The 18282-nt window shown below is 55.0% G+C and overlaps 2 protein-coding genes across 18 annotated transcripts in view; one reads left to right on the top strand and one right to left on the bottom strand.

Annotated features, from left to right (window-relative positions):
• The window catches only part of CARD14 (caspase recruitment domain family member 14), a 28820-nt gene extending 17986 nt beyond the window's left edge, over nt 1–10834 (top strand). For 11 of the 15 annotated variants that reach the window (XM_057715943.1, XM_057715934.1, XM_057715930.1 and 8 more), the window contains 11 exons: nt 7–101; nt 1778–1838; nt 1997–2222; nt 3564–3690; nt 3862–4099; nt 5092–5155; nt 5898–6012; nt 6867–7040; nt 9028–9149; nt 9837–9952; nt 10554–10834. In XM_057715943.1, coding sequence (XP_057571926.1) covers nt 7–101; nt 1778–1838; nt 1997–2222; nt 3564–3690; nt 3862–4099; nt 5092–5155; nt 5898–6012; nt 6867–7040; nt 9028–9149; nt 9837–9952; nt 10554–10749 — 1534 coding nt within the window. In that variant the 3' untranslated portion in view covers nt 10750–10834. The remainder of the gene's footprint in view (nt 1–6; nt 102–1777; nt 1839–1996; nt 2223–3563; nt 3691–3861; nt 4100–5091; nt 5156–5897; nt 6013–6866; nt 7041–9027; nt 9150–9836; nt 9953–10553) is intronic. The other 4 variants (XM_057715938.1, XM_057715936.1, XM_057715939.1 and 1 more) reach the window with 3 other exon arrangements.
• On the bottom strand, nt 10793–18260 carry SGSH (N-sulfoglucosamine sulfohydrolase). 3 transcript variants are annotated; one of them, XM_057715945.1, is made up of 9 exons: nt 18151–18257; nt 17575–17712; nt 16890–17050; nt 15302–15407; nt 14867–15017; nt 14368–14524; nt 13925–14006; nt 12914–13117; nt 10793–12103 (listed from the first exon to the last, which is right to left on the bottom strand). In XM_057715945.1, the coding sequence occupies exons 4-9, from the start codon at nt 15393–15395 to the stop codon at nt 11544–11546; spliced, it is 1248 nt and encodes a 415-aa protein (XP_057571928.1). In that variant the 5' UTR covers nt 15396–15407; nt 16890–17050; nt 17575–17712; nt 18151–18257; the 3' UTR covers nt 10793–11543. The 3 variants fall into 3 exon arrangements, with proteins under 3 accessions (XP_057571928.1, XP_057571927.1, XP_057571929.1); XM_057715944.1 differs by lacking the exon at nt 17575–17712 and having other exon boundaries at nt 18151–18260; XM_057715946.1 differs by lacking the exon at nt 17575–17712 and having other exon boundaries at nt 11594–11852; nt 18151–18259.
• Between the last annotated feature and the right edge of the window lie 22 nt (nt 18261–18282).

Below are 18282 nucleotides of genomic sequence, written 5' to 3'. Positions count from 1 at the left end.
TTGCAGCGGCTGCCCAGAAATCCTGGAGGTGGACCAGGGAGGCTCCCTGGGTGCTAAGAAGGGTGATGCAGATTTGGATTATGAGATTGTAGACAGGACAGGTGAGCGTACCCCCCAACCTCTGCAGCCACCCCACCACCCCTGCGCTGGGCTGGCAGAGCCAGGAGGGGAAGTGAGGACCAGGATATTCAGGGAGGCAGGTGAGACACCCCAGTCTCTCCCCAAGGGATGGGCAGAGAGTAGTGAACTTGACTACTGCCCTGCCCTGGGCCTCTGGGAAAATGCAGACTGCCTGGCAGTCCAAACCAGTGTCCAGATGTGCTGTGCTTACTGGGTGTCCTTTTATTTTCACCTGAAGCCTGAGGGAGTTGCATTCACCCCCATGTCCAGCTCAGCATAAATGTTCAGACAGCTCTAGACACACATGTCCTCTCTCTGTCCTTCTCTGCTCTGACCCATGGACACTTGGGCCTCTCAGTGATATCAGAGGGCAACAAGCTTCCGTCCACACTGCTCCTGGCCGAGGCGCCTGCTGGGAACATTTCTCCTGGGTGTTGGCACCTGAGATATTCCCTTTTCTTCTGTGGCTTATTTCTCATATTTGTTACTTAACTGGTTCTTTCTCCTCAAGTCATAGGCCACTCACAGGCAGCCTCCTTACCTTGCCACCACTGTGCATCTGCCCCCAGCCTTGGGCCTTGCATACAGTAGGTGCTTAGCACGCTGTCTGGATTTCACCTCATGGTCACCAGGGGGCGCGCGTACCCCATGCTGTTCTGCCTGGTGGCACCTTTAGGACTTTCAGCCCCAAGTTTTCTGTGGGTCACATGACCAGAAACCTTACCTCTTGCAAATTCATTGCCACTTTTATTTATAGCAGTGATCAACTGAGAGGATCCACTCCAGGTATAACCAACCTGGATGTGAGATCACGAACTGGGAGGGTCATTGCTCTTTTCCTTTTTCCTTTTGTCATGATTCTGCATAATGTCCTGGTTCATATAATTTTAGTGGAACTGACCTCAAATACATCAGGAGTGTACAATTTTACTTGGCTTTGAATGTAAGCCTGAGTGGATGTTTGCCTGTGAGCTTGATGTTTACAGGCTGCCTGCAGCCAGCAACCGTTAGCTCTCTGCTGGCCCTCTGGTTGCTATGAGCAGCTCAAGAGGTGAGAAGGGCAGCCTCACCTGCAGGGAGGTTGACACCTGGGTTGGGGGGGCCCATCTGCCTCACAGGCCACATATTAAAATACAGGCCTTGGAGAGACTCTGGGGACATCTAGTCCTAGGAGATTGCCGACTCAGAGGCCTGCGATGTGGCCTGGGGAGACAGGAGGCAGCCGATGGCCAGTGCCAACGATGGCTGCCACACAGAAATTATTATAAATAACCCTGCCACCAAGGGTTATTCCAGATCTGATTTCTCAAGTGAAGCCAGAAATCCAGATTCCAGATTCCCTACCTTGTAAAATGCTAGCAAGTCATTCAAATATCACAAAAGGACACAATGTAGGTTAAACCCTGGCAGATGCAGCTTTCCACCAGCTACTCCTATTTTAGGGGAGGGGAATCAAGGTTTTAGGCACCAAGAAGGGAGGGGCAAGAGAAGGTTCAGTCTCAGCAAAAGACAGAACAGGTAGCGGATGCCTGTGGCAGGGGCAGGGGGTGGGTGGTGGCCGCACTAAAGTTGCACAGGTGAGCAAAAGCTCCTTCAGAAGGGGGGTTACCTTGAGGGCTAGGCCAGCTCGACGCCTAAGCCTCTGGCTTCCTCCTAGACCTCCCTGAGTCTGAGAACAGCCTGCCACCGTCTTCCCGGAGCCTCTACCTCTCCACCAGGTGAGCAGAGGGCGGGGGCCAGGGCCAGCAGGTGGCAAAGCAGAGTGAGGACTGTGTCCTCACTCTCAGCCTTTCTGAGGCTGGGGAAGGAGAACTCCAGAATGCTGGGACTAGAGGAGGCCAGTGGGGAGATGACCTGGTCCGACCTCTTGCTCTAGGGCGCATGAGCTCCGTCCCCTCCCTCCCTGCAGCAACATCCCAGTGCGGCGGAGGCTGGCCCGCAAGATCCTGAGCCAGGTCACGGTGCTGGCCTTCCAGGGGGATGCGCTGCTGGAGCAGATAAATGTTATTGGCGGGAACCTCACGGGCATCTTCATTCATCGGGTCACCCCAGGCTCTGCGGCAGACGAGATGGCCTTGCGCCCTGGCACCCAGATTTTGATGGTGAGTGTGGCACCAACCCCTCGAGCCCCCAGGGTCCTCACAGAGGCAGGGGCAGTGGGAGGGGAAGGCAGCCACAGATTCTCCTTCTTGGGCTGGTGTAAAGCAGAGCATCATGCTGTCAGAGGAGAGTCCTGGTGACTCATCAAAACCCTGCATCCTTCTCCACCCTGACATCCTTGAACTCTGGAGGGTGAGCCCGCAAGCTCTTGTAGTCTGGACTATGCATCAGCTGAGAGGGCTTTGGGCATGCAGCAGTCTTGACCCAGGGATCTTCTGATAAAGGCTACATAAGATTCTGATGTGGGCTTTTTTTTTTAACTGTAATGATCTTATTTTTCACTTTGTGTGAAAACACACATAATAAAGTTCACCATTTTAACCATTGGGGGCATTAAAATTTCTTTTTTTACTGTAAAATATTCATTAAACTGCAAAAGACGTAAATTTACAACCTAATTATTATTAAGTGGGCAGAGAGGTGACTTTGATGCAGTCTAAAAGCAGAATTATTAAACATTAGGCCCTTTAAGAAGAGCAAGAAATTCCCAAAACAGGTGTCACCCATTCCTCCCAGAGTAGGGGGGTGTAGGGTGTGAAGGTGAGTGCTGAGAAGGGGAGGGAGGGGCCGCACTCTGAGCCAGGATTCCTGAGGACCCCATGACTTCTCTGTGTGCTGAGCTGAGTTCTCATGTGTCTCAAATGATCACACACAGAGCTCCTGACGTAAGCATCAGCCCACCTAACGAAAGCCCTTCATCACACTTCTAACAGTCGTCGTGAGATTCTCAATTATCAGCTCACATTGTGGTTAAAGCAACAGATCCCCTTTATGAGATAGTCCTGATATTCAAATGGGGCCAATTCAGTTCTAACAACATTAAAAAACGTATCTCTTTTTTTTTTTTTCATTATAAAAATATCTACTCTCCTAAACCAAAACAACCGGGAATAATGAATGGATGAGAGCCCTGTGGATTTCACACTGGGGGAGGGGTGCCCTGGCATCTGGTGAGTAGAAGCCAGAGATGCTACAAAACATCCTGCAAGGCCCAGGATGGCCCCAAATGTCAATAGTCCCAAGCTGAGGACTCTGCTCCAGAATGCTCTAGAATGGAGCATGTTGGAGAGCGGAAACAGTGCCTAGCGGCAATCTCAATACAGGATCTGGGGCAGGAACTTGTGTAGCCTGGAGGTACTGCACAAGGTGTCCCGATACAGGGCCCTGATGGGTGTGGGTGGGTGTCTGGGAAGGAGTGGGTCTCCTGCAGGGCACACACCTGCACTCAGACCACAGCTGCAGAACCCTGTTCAACAGAGATGACCCTCATGATTTGCCCTCAGGTGGATTACGAGGCAAAGGAGCCCTTGTCCAAGGCTGTCCTGGAGGGCATGACGCTGGAGCAGGCCATCAGACTTCTCAGGAGGGTGAACGGCTTCTGCTGTCTGTCCGTGAAGGTCAACATGGAGGGTACACACTCCCCCACCCTTTTCTCCTCCCCCAGAGGCCACCAATGACAATGCTCCCAGCCCACTGCAGAGCCAGGCTGCACCCCAAGTCTGCAGAGACCCCTAAGGCAGAACTGTTCTCGTGGGGGATCACAGCCCTGGACTTACCTGTCCTCATGTCCTCTTTGATCAGGTTATAAGAAGCTGGTACAGGACCTAGAGGCTAAAGTGGCCACATCAGGGGACTCCTTCTACATCCGGGTCAACCTGGCCCTGGAAAGGAGGGTGGAGGGAGAGCTGCAGGTGTACTGCAACGATATCCTGCACGTCACAGACACCCTGTTCCAGGGTGGCAGCTGCTGGCACGCCCATCGCGTTGGCCCCTACAGCACCAAGGGCACCGAACAAGGCACCATCCCCAACTATGCACGGTGAGCAGCCGTTGTGGTCTCCCACATCCTAGAGAGGGCCTGGGGAGCTGCCCGAGGGGACATTGCCTGGCCTTGCTTAATGGGGAGGTCCCCTTCTGCCCAGGAGAAACAACCTTCCTGAGGCTCCCTCCGCTGCCCAGGGATACAGGGTGGGGCGCCTCAAAGAAGTGGAATCCCCAACGTGCTACCCACCAAGTTCACTGCTTGGGTGGGCTTTCTTTGTGAAAAGGGATGGACCTCAGTCCTAGAGCATTCTAGAGTATTTGGGACCAGTTTCTCACCCTCAGCACTATTGACATTGGGGCTGGCTCACTGCTTGTCATGGGGGGCCAGCCTGGGCACTGTAGAATACTGAGCAGTATCTCGGCCTCCACCCACTGGATGCCAGTAGTGCCCCTGCCCCCCTAGTTGTGACAACCAAAAATCTCTCCAGACATTGCCAGTGTCCCCTGGGGATAGGTGACCCATCATGCTGGTGTGTCCAGGACTGTCTTGGTTTTAGCAAAGGAACCCCTCAGTCCTGGGTCAAATGGAACAGCCAATCACCCTCCCTGGGAGTAACAGCACCCCTGTTCAGAACCATGTTCTAGATCAACCATAGGGCACAAAGCATGGTGTCTTGTCCGGCTCCTGTCAAGCCTCATTGCAAATTCTGTCATCTGGAGATCAGACTCAGCAGGTGCAGGGAAAGGCCTCAGACTCTGCATTTCCAACCCCCTCTCTGGGTGATGCCAGGATGACGTCCTCAGGCCACGGTGGGAGTAGCGAGGTTCTGGAGCGGTGGCCTGGACCCCACTCACACTGTGTTTCCTGGATCCCACCTCGGGACAATACAGTTAGCACCTCCAGGGGTGGGCTGAGGCTCTGCAGGTTTTTAAAAGCCCCAGTGGACGAGGGTGGCTGCTGGTGTGGAGAACCGCGGCGGGGGCAGGGGGCCCACCTCTCCTGCGCAGCCCCCCTGCAGCTGGGTGAGGCCGTCTTCCTTTGCGCAGGGCTCAGCAGCTGCTCATCACCCTCCTCCAGAACATGGCCCATCAGAGCACCACGGCCCGCAAGGTGAGGCGGCGAGCTTGCCCGATCAGCCCAGGTCCTAGATGCGGGTCCTGCTCCAGTGGCTCTGCCTCTCTCCCCTGGCCTTCCTCCTCTGCCGGCTCACATCACCTGGAGGGAGGGGCCCAATCAACCCCTCCTTCTACCCAGAGGGTCCCAGCCCCACCTGGGACAGGCTGGAAGACGGGTGGGCACTGGTTGAGGGTCCCACGTGGAGAGTGTAGGCTGCTGACCTGAGGGGAGTGACCCGGCATGTCTCTCCCCCTGGGCCCTCCAAACCTTCACCTGGGTCTGCATGCCACCCAGCCTGCAAGCTCCTCTCCTTTGTGCAGATGTCACATATGCTCCCTCCATCTCGCTCCCAGTTCATGCCATTTGCTCACCATCTGCACCCCATCCTTATTCTCCACTAAGGCCGGGCACCATTGGGTTCTCAGCTGTCCCTGAGCAAGGCGCTAGGGCAGCCCCCTGGATCATGCCAGGGCTAGGATGGGGAAGCCCCTACTCTTCCTTCCTGCTTCCCACAGCCCGCCCTCCCTACGGATGCCCTGCTCAGGACGGGGGCTGGGGGGCTCAGCCTGAGGACCCTCTGCTGCTGCTCTTCATCTCCCACCCACTTGGCATGGGGCCTGGGCCTCCTAGCTGTCCAGTGGGCACAGCCTGGGGGTCCAGGGACCACCCTGGATTTGCCAGTTGGGGGGGATGCCAGGACCCCAGCCCTGTGGGACGCCCCTTCTCCCTTGTCCAGCAGCCTTCTGGGGGAGCCCAGAAGTTGGTCCGCATCATCAGTATGGACAGAACCAAGGCCAGCCCTCTGTGGTCATCCTTTGATGGGAGCCAGTCGGACCCAAACAGGGTAGAAGGTGAGGCAGGTGGAGCTCGTGGAGGGTCTTCAGGGGCTGCTGTGGTTGGTCAGCTTGGTCAGGATGATGCTACTCATCTAGGCCAGAATCTGTCTTCACAATCATAATCGGTGTCCATGTGTCCTTCTGGAGAGCAGTTGAGCTACACACCTTTAATATCCTTTAACTGACACTCCTACTTCTGTAACCTGCTCCAATAAGACAGTCTGAGGCCACTAGTACAGTCATCTGGACAGCAGTCCTTTTAGAATAGTAAAGCCTGAGCACTCCCCAAATGCCCAACACTGCACAAACCAGTGGACCCTAGATGGCTGCTGAGTGACCGGTGTGGGCATGAGGCTGTGACAGAGACCAGCACAGCACAGACCCCTGAGCAGGTAAAACTGCAATGAGATGAACAGAAGTGAATTTAGAGAAAGGTGAATCATTGTATTTTCTTCCTGAAAAGTGTTTTGAGTGCGTAATATAATCTAAATGACCAGGAGAGGAGATCAGGTACCAGGGAGGGAAGGAAGGACTGGGATCATGTGTCCCTTGAGGATGAGGCTGAGGGAGAAGACACAGGAAGCTTCCAGATCTTTTGGAAGGATGAATGTGGTTTTTCTATCCTCTCTGTGAGCCAAACAAAGAAAAGGGTTTAAACTGCAGCCTGTGAAGCTGACCCTAGAGACGCACAGGGCATCCAATCAATAGGTACAAAGGTGACAGCCAGGGAGGGTGTGAAGTGCATGGTGCCCCGTGTTACTGCAGGTGCTGGGGCTGCAGCAGCAAGTGGAACAGACACAGGCCCTCCTGGGGGTGGGTGGCTGCTGCAGCCTGGTGCCCGGCCCACTCACGGCTCCTTCCTCCCACAGACCCCTCTGCCGTGTGCTTCTGGGCCGAGAGCTGCTTCACCCTGGTGCCCTACACCCTGGTGCACCCCCACAGGCCCAGCCGGCCCCGGCCCGTGCTCTTCGTGCCCAGGATGGTTGGGAAGATCGTGATTGAGAAGCTGTGCCTCCTCCAAGGGTTTAAGAAATGCCCAGCAGGTACACTCTCACCTGGGAGTCCCACCTGTCAGGTGGTGAGGCGAGGCCTTGGCAGAACGCCATATCTGCTTTCAGGAGGGAGACATGGCCAGAGGAGTGTCCTAGGGCTGCCGAAACAAAGCACCACAAACTGGGAGGGCTTAAAACAGCAGAGATGTCGTCTCTCACAGTTCTGAAGGCCAGAAGTCTGAAGTCAAGATGTCTCCACAGGCTGCACTTCCTCCAAAGGCTCCAGGGGGAGTCCTTCCTACCTCTTCCTGCTCTGGTGGCTGCTGGTGGCTTGTGACTGCATCGCTCTGATCTCTGCTTCCTCATCTGTGTCCGGCTTCACATTACTTTCTTACAAGGAGCCAGTCATGGGGTTTAGAGCCACCCTACTCCAGTGCAACCTCCTCTTAAATAATCACATCTGCAAAGACCTTATTTTCAAATAAGGTCACATTCTGAGGTTTCAGATGAACATGGTTCTGTGGGAGATGTTATTCCACCCAGTGCAGCTCTGCTGGCAGATAGGTTTGTACCTAACTGGAGTCATACAACCAAAGGGCTCCATCCACCTGCCCAAAGCCACTCAGTGTAGAGCCACGGAGATGGACTGGCCAGTGGGAATCCTGGGTCCCAGTGGCCCTGCTCAGCAGGAAAGGTGGCTCAGCTGATTGGAGAGTAGGAGTTAGCTCCTTGGCACTTTCTTCCATCCACCCATGACTGGTTGGTGGCTGCCCCAGAGAGTCAGGCTACAACCTGAGGGTGAATAGGGCCCTGTCCTTTTCCCCTGGAGTTCACAGAGGAGACAGATGGAAGCAAGTGTAGTCCATGCAGCTCCTCCAGTGAGCACCTGCTGCGTGCCAGGCTCTGTGCAGGGGGCTAGAGATAGAGAGTCCAAGAGGCCCTCGGGGTCTACTCTGCTCCTCTGCAGACAGACACCTAAAGACACAGCAGGCTGACCCATCTAAGCCCCACAAGTGGCCCAGAGAGCGATTCGTCGGAGATGGGTGGGGGTGGGGCTGCAGTCTGATGGACAGGCGGAATTTGTGAGCAGAACAAGGCAGTCCAGGCTGAAGAAGCAGAATGTGCAAAGGCACCGAGGCACAGACGGCACCATGGGAGGTGGCAGGTGCCTGGATCTGCCGTGTTATGTGGTGGGCAAGGGGACATGATCAGGCCTGATCTTTAAACACCCACTCTGAAAGCAGACTAGAAGACAGGTTGGGAAAGGGCTTGGCTAGGGACCGGGCCAGAGGTGGCACAGCAAAGCCACAGGAGGGAGAAGGCAGTCCTGAGTGCTGTCTGCAAGCTGCCTGCAGGATCTGGTGGTGCTTTTGAGGGCGGAGGCTAGCAGGAGGGCACGTGCAGTTCTCACTTGGGAGAGTGGCTGCTCTTCAGGAAGAAGGGAAAAGTCAGGGTGTGCTTCCACATATTTATACAGGGCAGGAGTTCTCGGCCTGGACACACTTAGGGCTGGGTCATTCTCTGCTGCAGGCTGTCCTGTGCATCGCAGATAATGAGTAACACACCTGGGCCTCAACCCACTAGAAGCCAGGAGCACCCCCTCCTCAACAGCTGTGACAGTCAGACATGTCTCCAGACATTGCCCAGCGTCCCTTGGGGGTAAAATTGCCCCTGATTGAGAATCACTGATTTAAGGGATATCTGGCTGTATGAAGTTGCATATGTAAGTTTGGAGCTTGGGAAGTGATGGGAAAAGGGTTTATCTACATCTGTCCATCGTTCCTTCTACCCAACCTTCCATCCATCCACCCACATCCTGGCATTGACTGGGCACCTGCTGTGTCTGATGGTTTAGGGTGAATGCAGGGCATGGACTCCTCCAAGCAGGAAGAGCAGCGTCAGGTTTATGAAGAGGGTGCCCTAGGAAGAGCTTCCCCCAGAGCTGGCAGGGGTCTGTGGGAGTGGACCCATGGGTGTTCAGTATGGGCTCCTGAGGGAGCAGCAGGCTGTGTGACATCCCCACCACTGTCACCTTCAGCATACCTGAACCAAGAGGAGTATGACGCTTCCAGCCAGAGAGGGGACATCATCCAGGAGAGGGAGGCATCCGGTGGCCGCTACTGTGTCACCCGCAAAGCAGTCGAGTCCCTCATGGGAAAGGTAAGAGGTGGGGTGGCGGCTGCAAGGAACTCCATCTCCAGAGGAGGGCAGCGGGAGAAGGCAGGAAGGGCCGGCCTCCAGCACCACCCCCACCCCCGCCCCCCGGACACCCCAGGTTGGTGCTCAGCTTATCTCTGGCTCCATCGTGGAAAGACCAAACCCCGTTTCTGCCATTTGGCATCTGTGTGACCTTGGCGAGACGCAACTTCTCTGAGCCTGTTTCCTCAATGCAGGAAATGTTTAGTAAACATTTGTTACATGAATAAAATGGAGATAACACTCCATGTTTTAAGGCTCAAACATATGAAAAGAAGCTCACTGTAAAGTTTCATGTTGATACAAAGCAGCCAGGAACAGCTGTGAGCCAGAGGCACAACTGCTCCCCAACCTTCGCAACCCCCAGACCTTGATGGAGCCATCCGACTCCTAGGGTTTGAGCTCCACGCAAGGTCTCCCTCAATCCCGATGGCCTGATTTCTAGATTTCCCAGATGAAAAATCAAATGGGTGGAAACTTTTAAAACTGTATAGCAAGCACCCTCGTATACAAAAGGGCATTCCCGAATTTTCTCCATCTCCTTTACAAACTTCAGTCCCACCTGTACCCTTCTCTCGGTGTCACTCCCGGGTGTGGGCTCCCCTCGCTTTCTCTGAGGCTGAGGCTCACTTCTATTCCCCCTCCCCCCAGAACACCCATGCACTCCTGGACATTCAGCTGGACAGCGTCTGCGTCCTGCACAGGATGGAGATCTTTCCCATCATTATCCACGTCTCCATCAATGAGAAGGTGGCAAAGAAATTCAAGTAGGTGCACCCCTGGGGGCCGGTGGTGAGGTCTGAATGGGCACCAGAACTATCCGTAAGGCCCACGGCAAGTACGTCCAGAGCCCGTGATGGGGTTTCCAAGATCTTGCCCCAGGTCAGCCCTGGAAGTGTCACAGGGTAGTTCCCCTAAAACATCCAGGACAAAGGTTCTGCAGCCCACCCCTGGGGTGCAACCCAGAGGACAGTAAGGTGAGACCCTACAATCTGACTGACCTTGGCTAAGGCCACACATTTCCTGGGGTACAGTTAACAATCCATCCATGTAAGGTGAGGACAGTCTGGAAAACACTACTTGGTCCATGGCTGGGACAAACTCAGATGTCCTGCTGCCCTCTTTATAATCTGAGAACTTAAGTTGTAAACTAGACCCCCCTCCCCATTAGTGCAACATCATCTAGGGCCCCAGTCACATCTTCTTCATGAGGCACTGGGTCCCCTTGAAGCAGGCCATCCATGACGAGGGGCATCTGGGCAGCTGTTACATCACTGGTCCAGGCTGGTGGCTGATTTCTGGGGTTCTGTGCTGGGAGGCTGGTGCAAGGCTCTCCTTAAGCCACCCTCTCATCCCTGGCTCTGGCAGGAAAGCTTTGCAGCGGCTCAACACCGCAGAGGACCAGCTCCTGGAGGCTGCTAGACAGGAGGAGGGTGAGCTGGATAAAGTGCCTTGTCTGTACAGCAGCCTGGCCCCTGAGAGCTGGAGCGACCTGGACGCCCTGCTCGGCTGTGTCCGACTGGCCATCGCGGATGAACAGAAGAAGGTCGTGTGGACAGAGTAGAGGCCTTGCTGATGGCCCCTGTGTCATAAACAAGTTCAGAAAATGAACTTCGGTATATTTACTAAAATAAAAAGCTTTTACAATGTTCTGGCCTGTGGCTCCCCCACCGCCATGTCCCTCAGGATGGAGTTGATGGGAAGGGTGATGGGAGCCCATCCACCTGAGGGAGAATGCCCCCTTTCTGGGTTTTCCCAGGAGGGTGGAAGCAGGGCAGGTCTGGAGCATTCCATGAGTACCGTCTGTGCTACAGACTCATCCAAACAGAATTCACCCAACCAGAGGATGGGGCAGTTTCACGCCTTCAGCAGTGGCATCTTCATCCTTGGACACTCTCAAATAGAAGGGCAAACTCTGCCCATACACACCCCAGGAGGAAACTCATCACTCAGGGTGCCTGCCAAGAATGAGTGGCCTCATGGAAACCCAGCCCAGGGCTGGAAGCCTGACTGTGGGCAAAGCAAAGAAAGAAAACAAGCCCAAGGTTCCTTCAAAGGCTCCCTCCAGATCACGACTGACAGACGCTGTCCCCACACTGAATGCAGTTTGCACCCACCCGCCACCCTCATGGCACACGGAAGCCCATCTCCTCTCAGGTGAAGGGCACAAAAATCAGAGACCCAAGAGGGACTGAAGCCCCATGTCCCAGCCCCTTCTTCCTGCAGGTCCCCAGACCACCCTCACCTTGTCACAGGTTGGGGATCCTGCACCATCCTGGGTACCCCCAGGAATTCCTGTGCCGGGACACAGCTCAGACACAGCACAGCAGGTCCCCCACTGTGGGGGCGGGAAGGCCCTCACAGTTCATTGTGGAGGGGCCGGCACTGGGGAAGGAGCTTCTCCTCCAGCACCCCATCGGGAGCACACACCCAGGGGTCATGGGTCTCCCACTGCCACTTGACCAGTTCGGCCTGAAGCAGTTCCAGAACCTGGGCGTAGCGGGAGTCGGCAGCCAGGTTCTGGGTTTCATGGGGGTCGTGGCTCCTGTCATAGAGCTCCCAGCGCTCCCGGTAGTAGTAGTGATGCAGGTCCTTGTACCAGCCCGTGGGCTGACCGGCTGTGGTGCGATTCAGGAGGTCCTGGAAGGTCGGCGAGACGTAGAAGTCCTGGTCAATGGGAAAGGGCATCTTGAAGTGGAGGTTGTGTACAAGGTGGAAGTTCTGGTGGTGCACAGAGCGCATGGGGTAGGACATGGTGACCTCATGGTGGCTCTGGCTGCCAAAGACCATGGTCCAGAGGGGCTCCACCTCCAGCACTGGGAGGAGGGACCGCCCAGTGAGCTGGACAGTCTTCGAGCCAAAGATGGTATAGCTGGGGTAGGGGATGGAGAACCAATCCAAGATGGTGGGCGTGAGATCTGGAAAGGAGATGGCATCTCAGTGGGGCAGGCCCTCCAGAACACCAGGTCCACCCCCGTGGAAGGGCTGAATCCAAGCCACTCTGGAAGCTGGTGGGCTACCTCGCACATCAAATCACCCACAGGGAGAAGCTGCTATGGGTCACCCATGACTGCTGCATCACCCTCTGGGCCATCACGCCTTCAATGGCATAACAAGAGGCCCCAACTACGTGATATCCAGGACCCTTTAAAACCCTTTGGACCAAAGAGGAAGCCTCCATGTAAGGACCTAGTCATGTTTTGTGCTGTGGCCACAACAATCCCTGACCTTGAGGCCAAAGGGAGATGTGAGCCCCAAGCCACAGGGGCCCAGGCATGCTGTTGCCCTGACCCCTCAAAGTGGGGTCAAGGGGCATCAGTATCACCTGGGAACTTGTCAGATATACAGATTCTTGGGCACCACCCCAGACCTACTGCATCAGACACTCTGGGGTGGGGTGTCTGGACATTAGCAAGTGCTCCAGGTGACTGATGCTCACCAGTGGGCCCGCAGAAGAATGACCGGCTTAAAAGCAGTGAGACCCACACCAGAATCGAAACTTGGTGCTTACAAGCTGTGTGACCTTAGCCTCCTTACTTTACATCTCTGAGCTTCACTTTTGCATCTGTAGAATGGGGTGACCATCCCTTCCCCACTGAGGTGGTGTGGCAACCACATAAGGCAGTGGGTGAGGAGCAACGTCTGGATGTGGTGGTCCCACTAAATGTTCACCTCCTCCTGCCCACTCCCCCCGACCCCTGCTGCATGCATGGGATGCAGAGTCATACCTAGGAGGCTCACGTAGGCCTCGCTGACCTGGCCCCAGCGGTTTGGGTGCTCTGGGGATGACACTAGCATGGGCTCAGCAATTCCCGGCCAGTAGAGATTGGTCCTGCCACTGGGGAAGGGGATCCCATTGTCAGATGTGAAGATCACCAGGGTGTCGTTCAGGACGCCCGCTCCACGCAGCTCCTGGAGCACGAGTCCAATCCCTGCCGGGTGTGGAGGGGAGAGCAGAGCTCAACGCAGGCGGATGCGAAGTCGTGGGAATGTGCGTGCACTCACGCATTTCTTCATCCAGCTGCGGGACCCTGCACCATCGTTTCCTTCAATCACCCCAGCCATCCTTCCCACCAGCAAGGCCTCCCACCCAGCACGCTGCCCAGGGCCCTGTCCTGGAGCAGGACTTACATGGCCTCCTCCTGAGCGTGCCCCTCCAGGGACACCAGCCAATCCTGCTACCTGCCACACAGTGGTTTCTGTGTTTCCTGGAATCTCCCCATAGATCTAATAGGGATGGTCTCAGGCGGGGCCAGAAAACAGGATTCTCTCTACACCTGCCCCCTTCCCAAGTTCCCATGAACTAATGGCACCAACAGGGAAACAATAAAGACACCAACCTCCCAGACTGGGTTGAATGGTGGTAACCGTAAAAGATATGTCTACACAGAACCTGTGAATATGACCTTATTTGGAAAGAGAGTCTTTGCAGGTGCGATTAAGTCAAGGCTCTCGAGATGAGATCATCCTGAAATACCTAGGTGGTCCTTATATCAAATGACAAGTGTCTTTACACAAAGAGACAAAGGCTAAAGAGAAAATACAGGGGAGCAGGTTATGTGACAACACAGGCAGAGACTGCAGTGATGCTGCCACAAGCCAAGAAACACTTGGGGCCACCAGAAGCTGAAGAGACAGGAAGGACTCTCCCCCCAGAGACCCCAGAGGCAACACAGCCCCACAGCACTGTGATTTCTGGCTTCTGGCCCAAGATGGGGGCCTGGGCTTCTTGAACCCACCTTGGTCCATCCGGCCAATGGTGGTGTACTGAGCGGCCAAATCAGCTCGGGCAGCTGGGGTATCAGGGACGAAGTAAGGCACCTGAGATGGGGCATGTGGATGGAAAGTCAAGGTTAGAACAGATAGGGGTGGAGGGGGCAGAGTGGCCAGCCCTTGAATTGGGGTGGGAGATACAGGTACGAGCCTTCCTCCCAAGGCCCCAATTCATCTTCCTTCCTGAAGGGATTAGCACGGAACACCCACGCTTCTGGGGACATCATTCCATGTCATTACACTTCTCTCTGCCACCCCACGGATGGAGACCTGGCTCCACTGAGCCCGAGGATCTCTTCTCTAACACTTGGGGACAGGGCTGCAAACCCATGGGAAGGGCACAGGTCCCAGATTTACAAGGTGGAGAAAGAAGGGTAGTTCTTGGAAACGTGGTAAGGAGTCCTCCTACCTGTACATCCTTAGGGTTGTAGGTCTGGGGGGTCCAGTCTGGGATCCACCCCATGCCACTCTCCCCATTGCCAAACTTCTCACAGAAGGCCCCGTACTGTGGCTGAGAGTGTCCACAGCGGTGGGGGTCGTGGAAAGCAACATAGAGGAAGAAAGGCCTGCAGGTGGAGAAATGCACTTGAGTGTTGAGGTCAAGGTCAGATGGTTAACCCACCACTTGACTTCTACCCTGGGGAGCCTCATCCTTTCGGAAGAAACATCTCTCATCTTTGCCTACTCCTACAACTGAAAGCCTCCGTGTGATATGCCTCAACTTCCCCATGTCCCCTTTTCTTCTGACCAGATCAACTTGAGCATCTGGAACCTTCTCCCCCACCCACACCCCAGCTGTCTGGGGACTCCAAGAATCCCAACCAAAGACTCTGGGATCTGCATCCAGTATTAACTGCCCAGAGGTCTGGCTGTGTGAGGGCGGTAAGGGGGCGGGGCCCTCCTCGCACCTGTTGTCCTGAGTCTGCAGGAATTTCCGGACCAGAAGTTTAATTCTAGTGATGTTCCGCCCCACCTGGAGGACAGAGCCATTCTCCTCCGTGTATGCAAAGTCAAACGGGTACACCGTCTCCGGCCCCACGTGCTTCTTCCCAATGATGCCTGGAGCAGGGGAGATAGGCCTGTCCAGAACCCCTTTGGGCTCCCACTCCCCTCTGCCCTCTTCTCTGCTCCCCAGGCTCTGTGTTTTGCTGTGGCCTCCAGGAGGGCAGCTGGGCCCTTGTTCTCATGTGCCCATGGCCCAGCCAGGAGGCCCAGGTTCCTTGGGGTCGAGTGCTCAGAGCAGGCAACATGGTGACTATGGTGGCTCGGGACAAGGCCTTGCCCCTCTCGGGCAGGGAGGTTAGGTTGCTCTGCTGCCCCTGTGGCCACACGAAGCCCCTCACCTGTGCGAACGCCAGCTCGACCCAGCAGCAGTGGCAGGCTCTGCACCTGGTCGAAGGAGTTGAAGTGGTGGACATCCTGGTGCAGGCCATACATTCCGTTCTGATGCTGCCAGCAGAGATGCTGTGATGCAGGGCGCTGCCCGGCAGCCAGGGTCCTCCCTCTCCTCCCAGTGCTTCTGCTCTCCCAGGCTCACCAACGTGGCCCTTTGTGGGCCTCTGGTTTAGCGTCCTCAGAGAGATTTTCTCCGTCTCTCACTCCCCGCCCAACAGGCCCACAGGTACCTCCCATGGATGACAGCAGGAAACACAACAGACTGGGAGAATGTATACCAAAATTAGGTGTGGCTTTTATTTTCTACTTTTTGTATATCTGTACTTTCCAATTTTTCTATCAAGAGAACACATCGTAGAGTGAAAAATCATACCAACAGGCCTCTTTTTCTTAGCTGACTTTTTTTATAGCCTAAAAAAAATTGCTGTATGTGTTGCAAACTCAGACTAAAAAGATGTAAGAAAGAAAAGCCCTGTCCTTATTCCTGCAGAGATGAGTGTGGCCTACGGCTGCCTGATTAACCTTTCAGGAAGCTTCCGTATACAGGCCAGTCTCCTCTTTATGTAGGCCTCCTACTCATACCCTCAGGTTCTCAGAATGGGATGCACAAAGCACACCTGCCCCCCATAAAATAATGCTGTGAGATAATACAACAAGACTAAGCACTCACATACACCCAGGTTCACAGCACCATCATTCCAACAGCCAAAGGTGGAAGCAACTCAAGTGTCCATTAACCGATGGATAGAGAAACAAAATATGCTCTATGCACATGATGGAACGTTATTCAGCCTTGAAAAGTTGTGAGGTACTGACACATGCTGCTACTCCTATGAAGCTTGGGAATATTACACTTAGTGAAACCAGCCAGTCACAAAAAGGCAAATACTGTATGATTCCACTTATGTGATATAACCAGAGTAACCAAATTCAGAGAGACAGAAAGTTGAATGGTGGTTGCCACGGGCTGGGGACAGCGGCAGGAGCAGGGAGTTAGGGTTTAATGGGGACAGAGTTTCCATTTGGGGTGATAAAAAAAGTCCTGGAGTTGGATGGTGGTAATGGTTGTACAACAATGTGAATGTACTTAATGCCACTGAACTGTAACTGTCAATGATTTAAATGGAAAAGCTTACATTATATATATCAGCACAATAAAAATAGAATAAGTGCTTTAAATGGCAGCTTTTATTGTCACACAAGCTCCTGGGACAATATCATGACAAGAGTTAACACTGGACTGGGGAAGTACCTGCCAGGCACCTTGCTATGAGCTTTATATATAGGGTGTTAACTTGGCCAATTCTACAGTAATCTCGGGAGTGAGGTATTGTTATGACTCCATCTTACAGATGAAAAGACTGAAGCATACAGAGGTAAGTGATTTGCCCACAGTAACAGAGTGGTGGAGCAGGGCTGCACTTGGACCATCTGGCTGGGGGTGGGGGCAGGAAGGTGGGCACATCCCCCAGGGAGGGGTTCACAGCAGCAAAGGCCTTGGGGGTGCTCCCTCCTCCTCCCCCCTGCTGCCCTCACCTGGGGCAGGCCAGTGAGGAGGCTGGCACGGCTGGGAGAGCAGCTGCTGACGGAAGTGAAGGCATTGCGGAAGACAAGGCTCTGGCGGGCCAAGGCATCCAGGTGAGGGGTGGTAATGGCACTGTTGTTGTAGGCACCACTCTCAAAGCCTCCGTCATCCGCTGAGGAAGGAGGGAGATACAGAGGACACGGTGGGCTGGGTTCAGAAGGAACCCAGCGCGTGGAAGTGAGAGAATGTGGGTTCTGCTGCAGTGACCTGGGCCAGTGATGCTGAGGCGGGTATGACACCTGGGCTGGCATGATATCAGGCAGGTGTGATTCCCAGGTGGGGATGATATTCACCAGGCCTGTTACTTGAGCAGGAATGCCACCAGGCACCTATGAAAACTGAGTGAGCATGGTACCAAGCAGGCATAAAACTCAGGTGGGCATGAGATCCAGGCAGGCATGACTGGGCAGTCCTGGGCTCAGCAGACATGTGCAGTCCACGTTCTGATTCTCTGCTAATGCCCCTGAGAGAGGAAGAGTTCAAGGGAGCCCCTCAGTAGACAGCTGTTTAAATTACAATTAGCTGAAGGGCCTGCCCCAGACCACAAAATTAATCAGAAAGTGTGACCTTGGCAGAGGGCCAAACCTCAAAAGAGGAAAGAATCAGGTTGCCTTGTGATAGCTAGGCCCTGCTTACCCAAGCAGGAAGTCTCGTGAACAGCAGAGCTCTAGAGGAACTTGGGACTGGGGGTTGCAGGGCAGAAGGCGGGTGGGTGGATGGGGGGCTGCTCCCTTCAGGCAGGAGAAGGTGAGCCGAGTCACAGTGCTCTCGGGTCTGAAAAGGGAAGCGCAAACGGGGTTATCACAGCTGGGGAGAAAATGAGAGTGCCAAGGCACCCTGGCTGGTCTCTGGGGACTTGGGCACCAGCCTCTCTTCTGGCATGCCCTCTGCGATCTCTGGAAAGCCGCTCAGCCTCCCGAGGTGGGTGGGGCTGCTCTGGTCACGGTTCGGGGTACAGGGTCAGAAGCGGGGGCAGGAGTGGGGTGTGAATGCTGGGACCGACCCCTCCAGACTCCGCAGTGGGCAGGGACCACCTCTGCCTGCCTCTTCAAGGAGCCGACCACGAAGAGTCTGGGGCCAGCAAAGAGAGGAGACGGGGAATGAAAGGCAATGGGGGCTGCAGGGCACGGAGAGTTAGCTCTGGCCGCTTCTGGGGGCGACAACTGGCGGTCGTGGAGGGCGGGGCCGGCGGGTCGGCGGGGACGCACTTACCGAGAAACAGCAGCACGTTTCGGGGCCGCGCCCGGTGCACACAGCAGACACCAACTGCAAGCAGCAACACCCAGCCAAACTGCCCTGCTCGACGCATGGCGGCGGCTACGGCCGGGCCCCGCCCCGCGGTCA

This window comes from Hippopotamus amphibius, chromosome 17 (genome assembly GCF_030028045.1).
Source record: "Hippopotamus amphibius kiboko isolate mHipAmp2 chromosome 17, mHipAmp2.hap2, whole genome shotgun sequence".
NCBI classification, from domain to species: Eukaryota; Metazoa; Chordata; class Mammalia; order Artiodactyla; family Hippopotamidae; genus Hippopotamus; species Hippopotamus amphibius.
This window is presented reverse-complemented; position numbering and strand designations above follow the sequence as displayed.